Below are 13,921 nucleotides of genomic sequence, written 5' to 3'. Positions count from 1 at the left end.
CCCATGTCAGTGCTTCTACATAGCTGAGCACTTTGAATCATTTTGCTGCTGTTTCTTCTAGAGGAGTCCACGGCTCTGAAGTTCCTGCCTCTTTGAAAACAGCTCTGACTGAAAGGCAGATGCCTGAACCAGAGTGTTCAGATTCAATAGATGTGAAGATAGTTTGAATTTAGAACGATAGGGGGGATGCAGTAATTAGAGTTATGTCTGTAACATATTTTCAGCTACCTAGATTAAAGTTCACTTTTTGCTATTTGTCAGTTTTGTCTGCATATTATAAATGAGAATTATGTGAATGTCGTCTTGCAAGGACAGTTTTGCAAAGGCAGTCAATCACATGGGATCAATTTATCCTTGAAAAAGAAATCAAGTTGAAAATTTGCTATTTACCTCAAGCATCAGCAAATCAGAAAAATAATATACCATAACAGTCTCTAAAGGTTTCTTAAGTGAAGAGGGAAGATAAATATAACACTTTTTAATCAAAGATTAACCAAAGTAAATATAAAAGCTTCTCTGACAGATTTAGCCCTTTTGCTACTCACATTCCCCCTCCTCCACCCTTAATAACCATTTTATTCCTGTGTTTTCAATGGAGCTTGAAATTAATATGGTTCGTATGCTTTAGCATCATAGAATGGTATCAGCATAGGTCTGAACTGAATTGTTAACCTGTATTCTCTTTCTTAGGTCTCATCCAGAGGTCAAAATTCTTTTTGATCTAGATCCTACCCACACATTGTTTGTTTTTAAAATTTGGCTGGACAAACAACAAAATAAATGCATTTTACCAAGAGGACAATCCTTCAGTTATGAATTTTTAGGTCCAAACTCTGACCTCTTAAAGAGTGTTGATTTACTTTCCAGGGGATTTTGCTACCTAGATGAATCTCAAATAGGCAACAGTGAATGTTGAAAGTCATATTGAAAGAATGTTGAAAGACTATAATTGGTAAAACTGGTTGTAAATTCCAGCACCAGCTACTTTTATAGGATAATTATGAACTTTAGATGGCAAGTTCTTTAAGACAGGGCATGACTATTTTATCATATGTCCTTACCGTGCTTAGCACAACAGGACACTGATTAGGATATGTAGGTGTTACTACAATACACAATAAAATAATAATAATAATAATAGAGTACTTTCCAAAAGAATTGTGAAGTCAGAATGATTCCTAGCCACTTGACAAGCCACTAATCACATGCCCGTCCTCGACTTTTTATTCTGAACTTCAGAATATCCTCTTTTTAGATTCTAAAATGACCTCTTCACAAAATGACCAAATCACACAATTTGAACAATTATGACGAATTGAGACGAGTTGAGATCTCGCAAGTACACCCTGGCCTTTTGTAGCATTCAGCTCTTGCAGACAGAGACAAAGCAGCTATTTAATAATGGTGACATTTCCTTATTCTTGATATATCTTCTCTGTTATTGCTGAAGGGGCTGAATTATTATTTTTCTGTTGCAAATAGAAGTCATTATATAAAAATCTAAGAGATGAATTAATAGATATATAAATATTTGAAAAAATACTTATTGATAACTTAGATGTTTTCTGCATTTTGCAGCTTGTTATGTCTTTAATATTTTCTTTCCTTTTGCTAATTTTCCAAATATCCTTATTTCCAGTTTGTTTTAATTTTGAAATGTACCTGGATAGGCTGTTTACTTCATTGGTCCAGTTCAGAGGGAAGATAAGAGAAAAAAAAACCCCAGTAAATCCCTGAATGAGTTAAAAATGCCAACTTGGCATGCCCGATCAGTAGGTTTGCTGTTATAAGGTAGCAGTGCCTCTACGGGAGGTCCACATAATGGATAAATGAAAATAGGAGGATTTTGCACAATCTGATGGATCTGGCTTGTGGACAGCTGAAATACAGCCAATAGCAGTGACATTTCCACCCTCATTCCTTATTGATAAGCATCTATCAGATTAGAAAAGAGATGGTCACTACTGGTGTCATGGTTGGAGAGCAAGATGGAGGAAATGTTCTAGATCCCTGGGCAAAGATCACAGCAGATGTCTGATGGGGTCAACCCGATATTTGTGGGGTGGACCCATTTCCCCATGGTGGGTGAAGGCTAATGAAAGTCCTGTGAGAGGTGGACTCATCCATGGGAGCAGGATATCCTCATGGCTTTAAGTGTGGTTCTATTCTGAAAAGTGACCATATACTGCGGCACCTTCTAGCTCCGATTATTCTTGTTGTGTATTTAGTCCTATTTGCTTATTTTAGAGACAAGTACATTTTGATAGCTTTTTAAAAATCACATTAGCCATACAGGGAGCTGGATTCTATTCCTTCTTTTATATCAACAGCATTGTTTACTCAGTTCCAATCAGCTATACCTGTGCAAATCACTGAATACAATGTGACTGCACATATAGCAGCCCACAGTAGGAGTTGTACAAGTGTGGCATGCACCAGCACTGGCCTCCCCTGGCCAAGTGTCAAGAAAAAGGGAATTTTCAGTTCTGATCAGGGATCTATAGGACTCCCACCAATAGACTTTTGCCTGAAAGAAGAAATGGATCAGAACTTTACTTCGTACTTATATTTCTTACATAAAAATCTTTCTTCTTTCCACCCTCTGTTAGACCATTTTTACCCTTTTCAGAAGTGTCCAAGCAGTTTGTACATGTCTTGACATATTGGTTTTCCAGTTCCTGGAAAACTATGCCACCAAGGTCTTGCAGCCAGGCAGTTAATATGGCCCTAAGTGTTCAGAGGTTTATCCATTATTTAACAATATTTTCTCATTTTAAGCATCTTCAACTTTTTAATTTTTAAGGGAGCATTATTAAGATAAAGGTTGACCAACTTCTGGCACAGCTGAACCTTGCTGGCTTTTTAGACGTGACTCAGTCAGGCTTCAGACAGCATAATGGCACTGAATAAGTCCTGTTTAATATGGTTGATTTCTTGCGGCCAACAGAGGGGAAAAAACACCTGTTCTTGTTGATTGTGTTTCAACAGTCTCATTTTCTTGACTAGAAGTTGGTGACAAGACTGCAGTTCTAGGCAGATGAGGCTATTTTCAAGTGGCTATGCTCTTTGTGAAGGAGAGGATGGTTATTTTCACCTAAAGGGGTCTCCTACAAGGTACTGTTCCATTCTATCCCCACCTGCTGTGCAACAAGTATCTGAAGTCACTGTAGGAGATCTTTTGGAGATAAAGGTATGGATCTATTGTTTGAATAGTGTCCCCAGTATTATTATTAGGCTTCTCTATGGTGCTCACCACTATGTTATCTGAATCTGTGCTCATAACATCCTGTAAAGTAGAGTAGTATCATCTCCATTTTACAGATGGAGAATAGTAGCACAAATTTGTATTGCCCAATGTCACAGAAGATGTTTTTGGCAGAGCTGTGAAGAACCAGAGAAATACTGGAATGAGGAAGAAAAGAGGGTGAATTGTGGGGTGGGGGGGGAGATAAAATGACAAGAGAAGGAAGAAGAGTGAAGAAGAAAATGAAAGGGAAGGAGACAATCAGAAGAGAAGAAACCAAAATGCTGAAAATGAAAGACAGAAGAAAAAAAAGAGTACAGTGATGGACAAAAGCAACAGAGACATACTAAATTACATTTTGAAAAATGTTTTTAATAGAAAACTGAATGACTATGTTCAAATTAAACAAACAAATATTATGCATGTACAAAAGATTGAATTCCCTCAGAAGCTCCTTTCTCCTCTATAACTGTACATAGCATGACCAAAAATGCCTGGGTGATCTTTTATCCCTGACTTAGAAAGGAGAAATATGCTGTTTAAATTTACCAGAAATGTTGTGTGGACAGAGATATCTTGGTGGGTGGGACAGACGATTTTATTCACCCGTTAGCAAATTACCTATCTTATGGGTTGGTCAAAACATATTGCTTGGCCTGCTTTCCTGAACATGCTAGTCCAGCCCTGCCTGTAGGTCCACAAGCTGCCTTCATTTGCTTGAACCAGTCCTGAACTTTCTGACTGGAAGGCAGCTTCTCAGAATGATTTTTATGTAAGAAATATAAGTTCAAGGTTTTGTACAATTTATTTTTGTAAATTAGCATCAGTGCTCATAGTAGTAAAAACTGTAATACATTTCTCAATATGGGAAGATTTTTAATGCCCCATAATCCATACTTAGAAAGAAGAAAGATGTTTAGTTTCTCTCTCGCTGGGTAATTATATAGTCCTTATGTCGGTAATATCTTAAGGTTTGTCTACACAAACAACTAGCTAGCAGCAAGTTGGTGTGCAAATCTACCCTGCACTAGCCTGCTGCAGACTGCGTGGATCCTGCATGTTAACAGGTTTCAGAGTAGCAGCCGTGTTAGTCTGTATCTTCAATCTCTTTGGTCACTCGATTACAGACCTAAAAGTGGCAATTCTTCAACAAAAAAACTTCAGAAACAGACTCCAAGGAGAGACTGCTGAATTGGAATTAATTTGCAAACTGGATACAATTAACTTAGGCTTGAATAAAGACTGGGAGTGGATGTGTCATTACACAAAGTAAAACTATTTCCCCATGTTTATTCCCCCGCCCCCACTGTTCCACAGATGTTCTTGTCAACTGCTGGAAATGGCCCACCTTGATTATCACTACAAAAGGTCCCCCCCCCGCTCTCCTGCTGGTAATAGCTCACCTTACCTGATCATTCTCATTACAATGTGTATGGTAACACCCATTGTTTCATGTTCTCTGTGTATATAAATCTCCCCACTGTATTTTCCACTGAATGCATCTGATGAAGTGAGCTGTAGCTCACGACAGCTTATGCTCAAATACATTTGTTAGTCTCTAAGGTGCCACAAGTACTTGTTGCATGTTAACAGTTTGTTAAGGCACTCTGATTGGTCCTGTTTCAAAGAGGACTTGATCAAAGCACATTAATGAATTGCTAATGTGCATCAGTCATGGTCCACACAGACAGTTAGTTCACAGCAGGCTAGTGTAGGAAGATTCAGACCCCAGCTTGCCACAAAATAAATATTTATATAGACAATCCTTAAGTGCCTGAATTTTTGCTATACCTTTCCTACAGTCTTTTTATTTTTAAATGGGACCCAATGGAATTCAAAGGAATTCATAAATCAGAGAGGATGGAATGTCAATGCTCCAGGCACCCAATCTAATGCCCACTGCGCACAATGGCAATCTTTCCAGAGACTTCAATAGGAGGTGAATTGGGCTATATTACTGTGAAAAGATAGCATCTACCTTTTCAGACTTATTTAAAAGATAACATGGAATAATGATGGAAATCCTGACAGTGTGATTTATAGATACTGTCTCTCTTGAAAGCTACCAATGCATTTATGGATTTGCCTGATTATTTAAGTATTTGTTGTTATAAGAGCATACATAAAGAGACCACATTAACTTAGAAACTATTAAATTGCCAAGAAAGTCTCTAGTTGAGGAAAAGGATTTTTGCTTTTAGTGTAGTTTTAGGAGTATGATACTGTATAATTATGCCATTTTAGTAATTTAGGACAAACTATATCGTACACTTTTTCTAAAATGTTAAACCAAATCTATAATCTAATCAAACAATTATTTGGAATAAGGAATAACTAACATGGAAGAATGAGGCCAATTTTTTTTCCAGGAAACTTGGGCTGTTTAATAAACAAAGTTTACCTTTTCGATTTGGTCCTGTGCTGCAATAATCTCATAGCCATCCTGCCCTGAGCAATTTTTAAATACCAAAAACCTCAGGGAGGACTTCTCAGTAAGTTTCTTCATGCGGTTGGAAAGGACAGGCTTGGTTTTCCTTCTCTTGGCTCCAGTAGGAAGAACCAGACCATTCATCGTCCAAGTTACTTTCTTCATTAATGACAGATGGTCTGGAAGAAAAGAGGGGGAAAAGGTAAAGTACATATTTGGCTTCAAAATTAAAAATGGACACATCATGCTCCCCTTTCTCTATTATATTAATAATACACACTGGCCTGTCTCCATGTACATGCTGGTATTTTCTGAAATACTACCACACTCTTCCCACTAACCATGACATAAGCTGTAGCAAGCTGTCTCCACTGATAGCCTGCATAAATCATCATTCCTGAAGGGAACAGATGTTCAGGGTATGAAAGAGTAATGCCACAATTTAGTCATAATTAAAATTCATCCTTAGCATGCTTCTATCACCGATCAGAGGAGTATTTACCTTTTCACCTACAAAAAAATTGCTTCCCATCTATTCTGCTTCAGGAAAATTCAGCCTGTTCCTTAACTTGTACAATGTTTGAGTTCCACATCTGACATTGCATCCCACAAAGGATGCTATTTTTCCTCCTTAACAGTTGATTTCCTTACATGCTTAAAAGGATGACCTCTACCTAGTGCCACGGCACAGAATATATTTGCAACTACATGCAAAAGCTTGAACCCTTACTGGAGTTGCCATACAGGAAAGTAAATTGTAGAGAATACATTGCTACAGATTAAAACCAGGTCAGTAAACACACTATTTTTGTCAGTAATAGTTTAGTCTCATCTACACATTTTCAAAAATAGAGTTCAGGGACTAGGCCATTTAATTCCCATTGATGTTAATAGGAGCTGCGTGACTAAATCACCACATATCACTTTGAAAATGTAAGGATCACATTGCCATTATTAGTGCTGGATAACATGTTAAGTGAATGCCACTGTTCTTTCTTTCGGAGAGTGGGTTTCAATTCACAAATCTTTAACATCATGCGCATTAGATTTATTCCATTATGGAATATATAGAGCATGTTAGCATGTGTTTGTTTTCATTAAAATTACAATAATAAATTGGCAGTGCTTCTTGCTGCAATCTGGATTAGTTCTAGAAGGACATACTCCCTTTTTTCCCCTCAAAGACATAGCTATTTACAATGCAGCTGGAAAGATCCTCATTTATTCAGGGGCTCTGTTTCCCAAATAAATATCCTCAGTGGGTAACTGTCTGTAGAAATTCAACTGCTCCAATTCTGTAATTTGGGTCAGATCCTCCGCCACTTTACACGGGGTTGACTCTGTTGACTTCAATAGAGCTACACTGATTTACAGCCACTGAGGATCGGACTCTATAAAACCATCTAATCTAATGGTGATCAATGGGTGGCATTTTGGAATGTTTGTTCTCAGCCTAGAAGTGAATTTCATTTTTTAAAGTCTTGGCAGTTCTGAGCAGTTTCTATTTTCTGCCTCACATTAATATCCTCCCTCCCTTTAGGAAGTTCTTTACATTTCTGGCAGAACTCATTAATTTCCTGTTTTTCCCACTTATAAAACAGCCATCCTTAAGGCACACACAGCAACTCATGTTGGGAAGTGGGATAGTCTTGGGCCTTTTGTTTTCACTGTGAAAACTGATCCAGATTTGGCCAAGTTATGAGCACATGTACATGCACTGAGCTTGTTAGAGGCTTACTGCTATATCTCCAAACACTCCACCTGCTGTGAGTAGGCCCTAGCCCCACAGCACTAGCCCCTTCATGCCAAATGCACTGTGCATGCATCAGCCCCATGGAGCTTTATAAATGCCAACTACACTCAGCCTCTTACAGGGTGGACATGCAGCAAAAATTCCAGATAGGACATAGATGAATCATCAACAGTGGCTCCCATCCCTTCAGCCTAGGGGAAGGTGTGCTGGGTTGGAGGCAGGAGGAGACCTTCCCCTGAAATTCTGTGACTTCAAAGTCCTTATTATTGAATAAGACCTCATACTCCTACCTTAGGAGACAGTCAAATGTCATTCCTCCCTGCAAATGGCAGCCACTTCCCAACCAATCAGACTACCAACAAATTCTTTCTGGTTCAGCCATGCCCCTCCTTGGGGCTTGATCTATTAAAATAACAAAATTATTCCCACATAAAGTTCTCCAATTTCCACTAACTGCATACTCCCACCGAGGATCTCTCAGTCTTCCCTACCTGGAGCTTTCCCCCTGAAGACTCAGGGCTCCCTGCTGGCACCTATTCACTCCCAGCAAATTTTTGTAATCTCTCTTTCACTGAGCAGTCCCCTTTTTCTGCAGCTTCCTTCTCTTCATAGGAGAATCAGCTCCTCCACACTCAGCTGGCTCTACTCATTAAACCTCATAGGTATTTAACTAATTAAACCACATCCCTGGTGTGGCAGGCAGGGCTAATTGAACATAGTTGGCCAGCTCCAGGCTTCTAGCCCTTAAAGAGGTAGACCACCCTACATCCCATTTTACAAATGGAGTACCTGAGTACACTGTCTTTCAGAAAAAACAGTAACTATGGTTCTGTGATATGTATTATCTACATGGATTCCGCTTCTGGTTCACATGAGCCCCGTGCATGCAAGGTCAGATTATTTTGGCTAGCAGTGTCCATTAGCGGCACACCCTGCATGCCCTTGTGCTCCCTCCAACTGAGGGCAAAAAGGATGGAGCAAGCCCAACTGTCCTTCAGTAATACAGAATTCAGATGGAACAGAACTCTGTAGGACAGCCTGCAACTAATTGATGAGGTGTACCATCAATTTAAATGTCTCCTGTAATATATAAACTGTTGCTGATGTGGAATCTAATAGAGCCCCTGTGAATGCTATTCTCTGAGTCAGCAACAGTGCTTAACTTTTCTTTGTTGATCTTGGGGCTCAGTGTGGTAAAAAGATGTTAGATTATGTGAATGGAATCATTCACCTGCTACAATGATCTTCCTCAAATAAGCCAATTGTCGAGGTATGGATATACCTGGATCCCCTGTCTCCCGAGGTGAGCTCAAAGCTGCTATGACTACCAAGCACTTGAAGAGTACCCTTGTTGCTGCTGAAAGACCAAAGGGCAGGACTCTGTATTGGGACTGGGATACTCCCTCTTGGAATCTGAGGTATTGCTGTGTGCCAGATGTATCAATATGTAAAATTATATGTCTTGCAGACTGAGATCTGTGAACCAATCTTTTGGGATTTACGAAAGGGATTATGGAGGCCAGTGTTACCATCCTGAATTTGAAATGGTGGATGGATCTGTTGAATCTCTTCCTTCTTCAGAATTAGAAAATAATGAGAGTAAAAACCCCTTCCTCTGAACTTCAGGGGCACTTCTTCCATTTCTTACTTTAACTATATCTTGTATGAAGGATCTCTGGAGAAGGGAAGAGAAAAGCGATAGGAAAGGAGTGAAATTAAATGGAATACCCCACATTTATAATTGCTAAAACCTAGCAGCTTGAGGTCATTTGATTCCCTGCATTTTAAAAATAAAAAAGGTGGTTTCCAATGGGGGTGGGGGAGGAGGGTGTAGTTCTTCCAAAGATTCTTTTGGCTCTCAACAATGGCATCAAACTTGCTGCCAGGTGAGGGACGCAGGGTATGCTGTAGTGAAGGAAGAGGCAAATGGCCTTCTGCATTGGAATTTCTGCTTCTTTCTTAGTAGCTCTGATAATCGTTGTGGGTTATAACAATACATGGAAGTCTCTTGTCTAGAGTGAATTTTCTTCTAGGCCTATTTTCTCCTATGGGCTAGCAAGCAGAATCCCAAGGAATGGAGACCAGCTGTCAAATCTTTCAGAGAGTGTAGAGCTTCATCAGTTCCTTCACTAAAACATATCATGACCTTCAAATGGAAGGTCCTCAGTTGTTGTCTCCTTCAGTATTTCTGAAGATTTTAGCCAAGAAGCCCCTATGTATAGTGATGAAGGTGGCCACTGAGCATGCTGCAATATTGGAGGCACCTAACACAGCCTGTAGCAAAGTATGAGCTACCAAATGTCCCTCAGGTACAACAAACTTTAGTTCCTCCTTATGTTCTTGAGGGAGTTTCACAATAAACTATGATACCTTGTCCCAATTAAGGTAATTATATTTGGACAGGAGCACCTAGTAATTTGCAATATGCCTCTCCAAACATGATGATGAGTAATTTTTCCTTCCAAATAAACCTAATATTTTCTGGATCCTTATCTCTTGGCATCATTTTCAAGGGATTCCACTATCTGGACATTTCATGCACTCCAATTGCTATTAGAGAACCAAGAACTAGTTGGGTGTAAAAATATTCAAACACATTTGAAGGGACGTAATAATACCTATCTGCCTTTTTTACAGGTAAGTGCCACACATGCTAGAGTATGCCATAAATATTCTGCCAGTTCCAATATCCCCTTGTTAATTGGCATGTAAAGCCTTCCATGCATGTAGGAGTGAAAAATGTCCAGTAGCTTGTGTGATTTTTCCTGCACTACCTCCACAGAGATTTCTAAAGTGTCTGCCATGCTACACAAAAGTTTCTGAAATGTTTTTAAATTGTCTGGCTGAGTGGAAGTGGAGGTAACTACTGCCTTAGCTAGTGATGAAGAGGAGATCACGGCTGGAATCAAATTCTCTTCCTACCCCACACTCTATAGCCCAAACTCTGTAATCTGTAGCAAAAGGTACAGAAGAAAAGGTATCAACACACTGTCAGTTGATCTGGGCCTACCAGGTAAGCTCCTTTTTTCCCAAGGTCAGGGGTCTGAGGCCACAAATTTTCAGAGTATGTCTTTCCATAGGCGCTGACTCCGTGGGTGCTCCGGGGCTGGAGCACCCACAGGGAAAAAATGGTGGGTGCTGAGTATCCACTGGCAGCCCCCCATCAGAACTTCCCCCTCCCGCAGCGTCTCCTGCCCGCCAACGGGCCCCGTGGATCAGCACCTTTTCCTCCCTCCCCACACCTTACGTCTGCTCTGAATAGCTGTTTTGCGGTGTAGAGGAGGCTGGTGGGAGGAGTGAGGATGTGGCATTCTCAGTGGAGGGGCGGAACTGGGTGGGAAGAGGCAGGGTGAGGGTGGAGCGGGGGCAGGAAGAGGCATGGTGGGGGTGGGGCCTTGGGGGAAGGGGTGGAGTCGGGCGTGGGGCCTGGGGCAGAGCCGGGGGTCAAGCACCCCCCGGCACTTTTGAAAGTCAGCGCCTATGTGTCTTTCAATGTTTTATTGAAGCAGTCGACAAGCCTGTCAGACTGAAGGTGATAGATGGACATCTTTAAGGCCTTGATTATTAAGAAGTCACACAATTCCCTCCTTAATTTTTATGTAAAGTTTTCTCCCTGGTCAGACAGTATCTCTTTTGGTATCCCTACCCATGTAAAAATTTTCATCAATTCAGTGGTGATATTAGCACAGTGGTTGAATGAAGGGGGAGGGCCTCTGGGTATCACATGGTGTAATCCATTATCACCAGGATGTCTAGTACCCAGCTGCACACTTTTCCAAGGGTCTAACCAGGTCCAACCCTGGAAGGGTATACTGACCATCGGGTGGGGGGGAATGACTAAAAGAGACCTTTTGGGTCCAGTCCATTGGCATTTGGGGCATGATGTGCTGTAGTCCTTGATCTGCTGTGCACCTCCAGCCAGTAAAATCTGAGGGTTACCCTTCTCAGCAGGGATGGCCAACCTGTGGCTCCAGTGCCGCATGCGGCTTTGCAAAAGATAATATGTGGCTCCTGCTAGGAGCCGACTCTAGGGAAAAAATGATAGGGCACCTACTGGCAGCCCTATCAGCCTCCGCTCCATCCCCTTGCGCCTGCCAGCGGCCCCCTCAACCAGTGCCTCCTCCTCCCTCCCTTAGCACCTCCCATCTGCCACGATCAGCTGTTTCGCGGCATTGAGGAGGCTCTGGGAGAATGAGGAGGCAGCAAGGACATGGTGCACAGCCTCACCCCTTCCTCCCCCAGCACCACCTCCTCCTCCCTCCTGGTGCCTCCTGCCCACCACGATCAGTCTTCCAACAGGAGTGGGAGAATAAGTACTTTTTCGTTGAACATAATGGTAAGGCCATGTGTCTTCTTTGCCAGATGTGTATCTCTCAGTTCAAATCTTCAAACTTGCAGCATCATTTTGCTTCTAGCCATGCATATATGGATTAAGAATTCCCACAAGGTTCTGAACTCCACACTTTACAACTGAAAACTTTGAAAAGCAAACAGATATAGAAGCCCAGTTCTTCACCAGATTTGCCAACTGATCAGAGACTGTAAAGTTAGCCTGCTATTAAGTGGCCTGGCACATAGCCCATGTGAAAAAGCCCTACTCTGAAGGAGAGCTTATAAAACCGTGCCTCACTGATGTGGTTTCAATCCTGTCATAAGAGAAATAGAATCTACAGAAAAAAATTTTCTGGCCTGCAGCTTTCACACCACACAATAGGATGCAGAATCTCTGACCTGAACAGTGACATCGAATCACAACTGCATTCGCAATGTCAGCAGTGTATTTGAGTATCACTTTGGATGAATCATGCAATATACAGGATAAATCTTATTATTGGTATTTGTCTGCACGTGTCTGATGACTGTGTTGTAAGGGAAGAACTCCTCAATATCTTGTCACTAAAGGACAGAACTCATGGATGAGATTTAAAGGAGGCATTGATGTTGGTAGTTGTGAAAAGCCACTTGCCTTTACAGAAGCTCACTGCCACTGCAACGGATGGGGCTCTGTCCATGTGGGGGTCTGCAAATGAATTAGTAGAGCTTTGTAATTCTGACAGGAGCTTTCCCGAATATTGGACATTTCACTGTATTATTCATTGGGAGCAACTGATATCTAAAAATCTCAAATTTGATCACGTCATGAAACCTGTCTTGCACGTTGTGAAATTCATTCTCTCAAATGCACTCAATCACAGACAATTTCAAAATGAAATTGAAGAACTGGATGAAGACGACGCCCCTGCTGATTTGACATTTCATTGCACAGTTCGATGGCTCTCGAGGTAAAGTTATTTCCCGTTTTTTCGAGCTCCTGGAACCAGTAAAATTGTTTATGGAGGAGAAGAACAGAATACACCCCGAGTTTACAGATCCTGGATGGATTCTAGACTTGGCATTTCTTGCAGACATGCTGCTGCATTTGGATAAACTAAACATGGACTTACAAGGAAAATTCCGGTTGCTGTCTGACCTAGTGCAAGGAGTATTTGTGTACATGAACAAACTGCAGTTGTTTCACAGACAAATGCTTGAGGGAGACCTTACACACTTTCTCTCAATGTCACAACTTCAAGCCAGATCAAAAGAAGATGAGCAGAACCCCTAAAACAGCACAACTAGGTATGCGAGCATGATTAAAGATCTTAAGGACAGTTTTGAGGAAAGATTCCAAGATTTGCAGCAGAAAAGAGCTCAAATCAAATTTCTGATTGACCCTTTTAGTGCTGAAGCTGATTGTCTGAAGCCCCCTTTAGTCACTGAAGCAACATCTCAGATGGAAATAATAGGACTTTTGGAAGATGACAGATTGAAATCTGTTCAGAAGACAGAGGGGATCCTTACTTTCTGGAAATCTGTACCAAAGGATAAATACCCCAACATCAGAGGTGCAGCCCTACAATTAATCTCAATGTTTGCCTCGTCCTATCTTTGAGAGTCTGTTTTCTTGACACTCAAACATGTGAAATCCAAGCACTGATCTGTTCTGACAGACAACCACTAAAGAGAACTGCTGCATGTGAGCACAACTGAACACAAACCAAACTTCAAGGGAATTGTTGAAAGCAAAGATTGCCAGAAGTCCACTAAGTAAAAGATTAAGTTGTTATTATCGTTAATTATACATTATAAATATACATTATCAACTTATATAATGATTATGTGTGCGCATACATACATACACACACACACCCCTATACATATATGTATATAATCATTACATATTACTGTGGCTCTTTGGCAATGTACGTTGGTAAATTCTGGCTCCTTCTCAGGCTCAGGTTGGCCACCCCTTCTTTTCAGGGTCTTCGCTCGCCCTAAGTGTCCTCCAGGAGGTACTACATGTGTTAGCTGTAAGACTCTCTGGCAGAATTTGTTTGGAACTAAAAGTTATACTTGTGCTTTCCTGGTTTGGGAATCTTTTTGCCACCCAGTATAGCTTCTCTTCCCTGAGTTCAAAGCAGGGCCACAGCTTCATCAATTGAAGGTCTACCACTCT

General features: G+C 41.0%; 1 protein-coding gene across 3 annotated transcripts in view; it reads right to left on the bottom strand.

Moving 5' to 3' along the window:
* Positions 1-13,921, bottom strand: part of DCDC1 (doublecortin domain containing 1) — a 420,018-nt gene that overhangs the window by 336,671 nt on the left and 69,426 nt on the right. For all 3 annotated transcript variants that reach the window (XM_073347762.2, XM_073347767.2, XM_073347768.1), the window contains exon 6: positions 5,646-5,851. In XM_073347762.2, the coding sequence (XP_073203863.1) occupies positions 5,646-5,851 (206 nt within the window). The remainder of the gene's footprint in view (positions 1-5,645; positions 5,852-13,921) is intronic.

Source organism: Lepidochelys kempii, chromosome 6 (assembly GCF_965140285.1).
Source record: "Lepidochelys kempii isolate rLepKem1 chromosome 6, rLepKem1.hap1, whole genome shotgun sequence".
In the NCBI taxonomy this organism is placed as follows: Eukaryota; Metazoa; Chordata; order Testudines; family Cheloniidae; genus Lepidochelys; species Lepidochelys kempii.
Note: the sequence above shows the minus strand (reverse complement) of the source record. Positions and strands in the feature narration are given on the sequence as shown.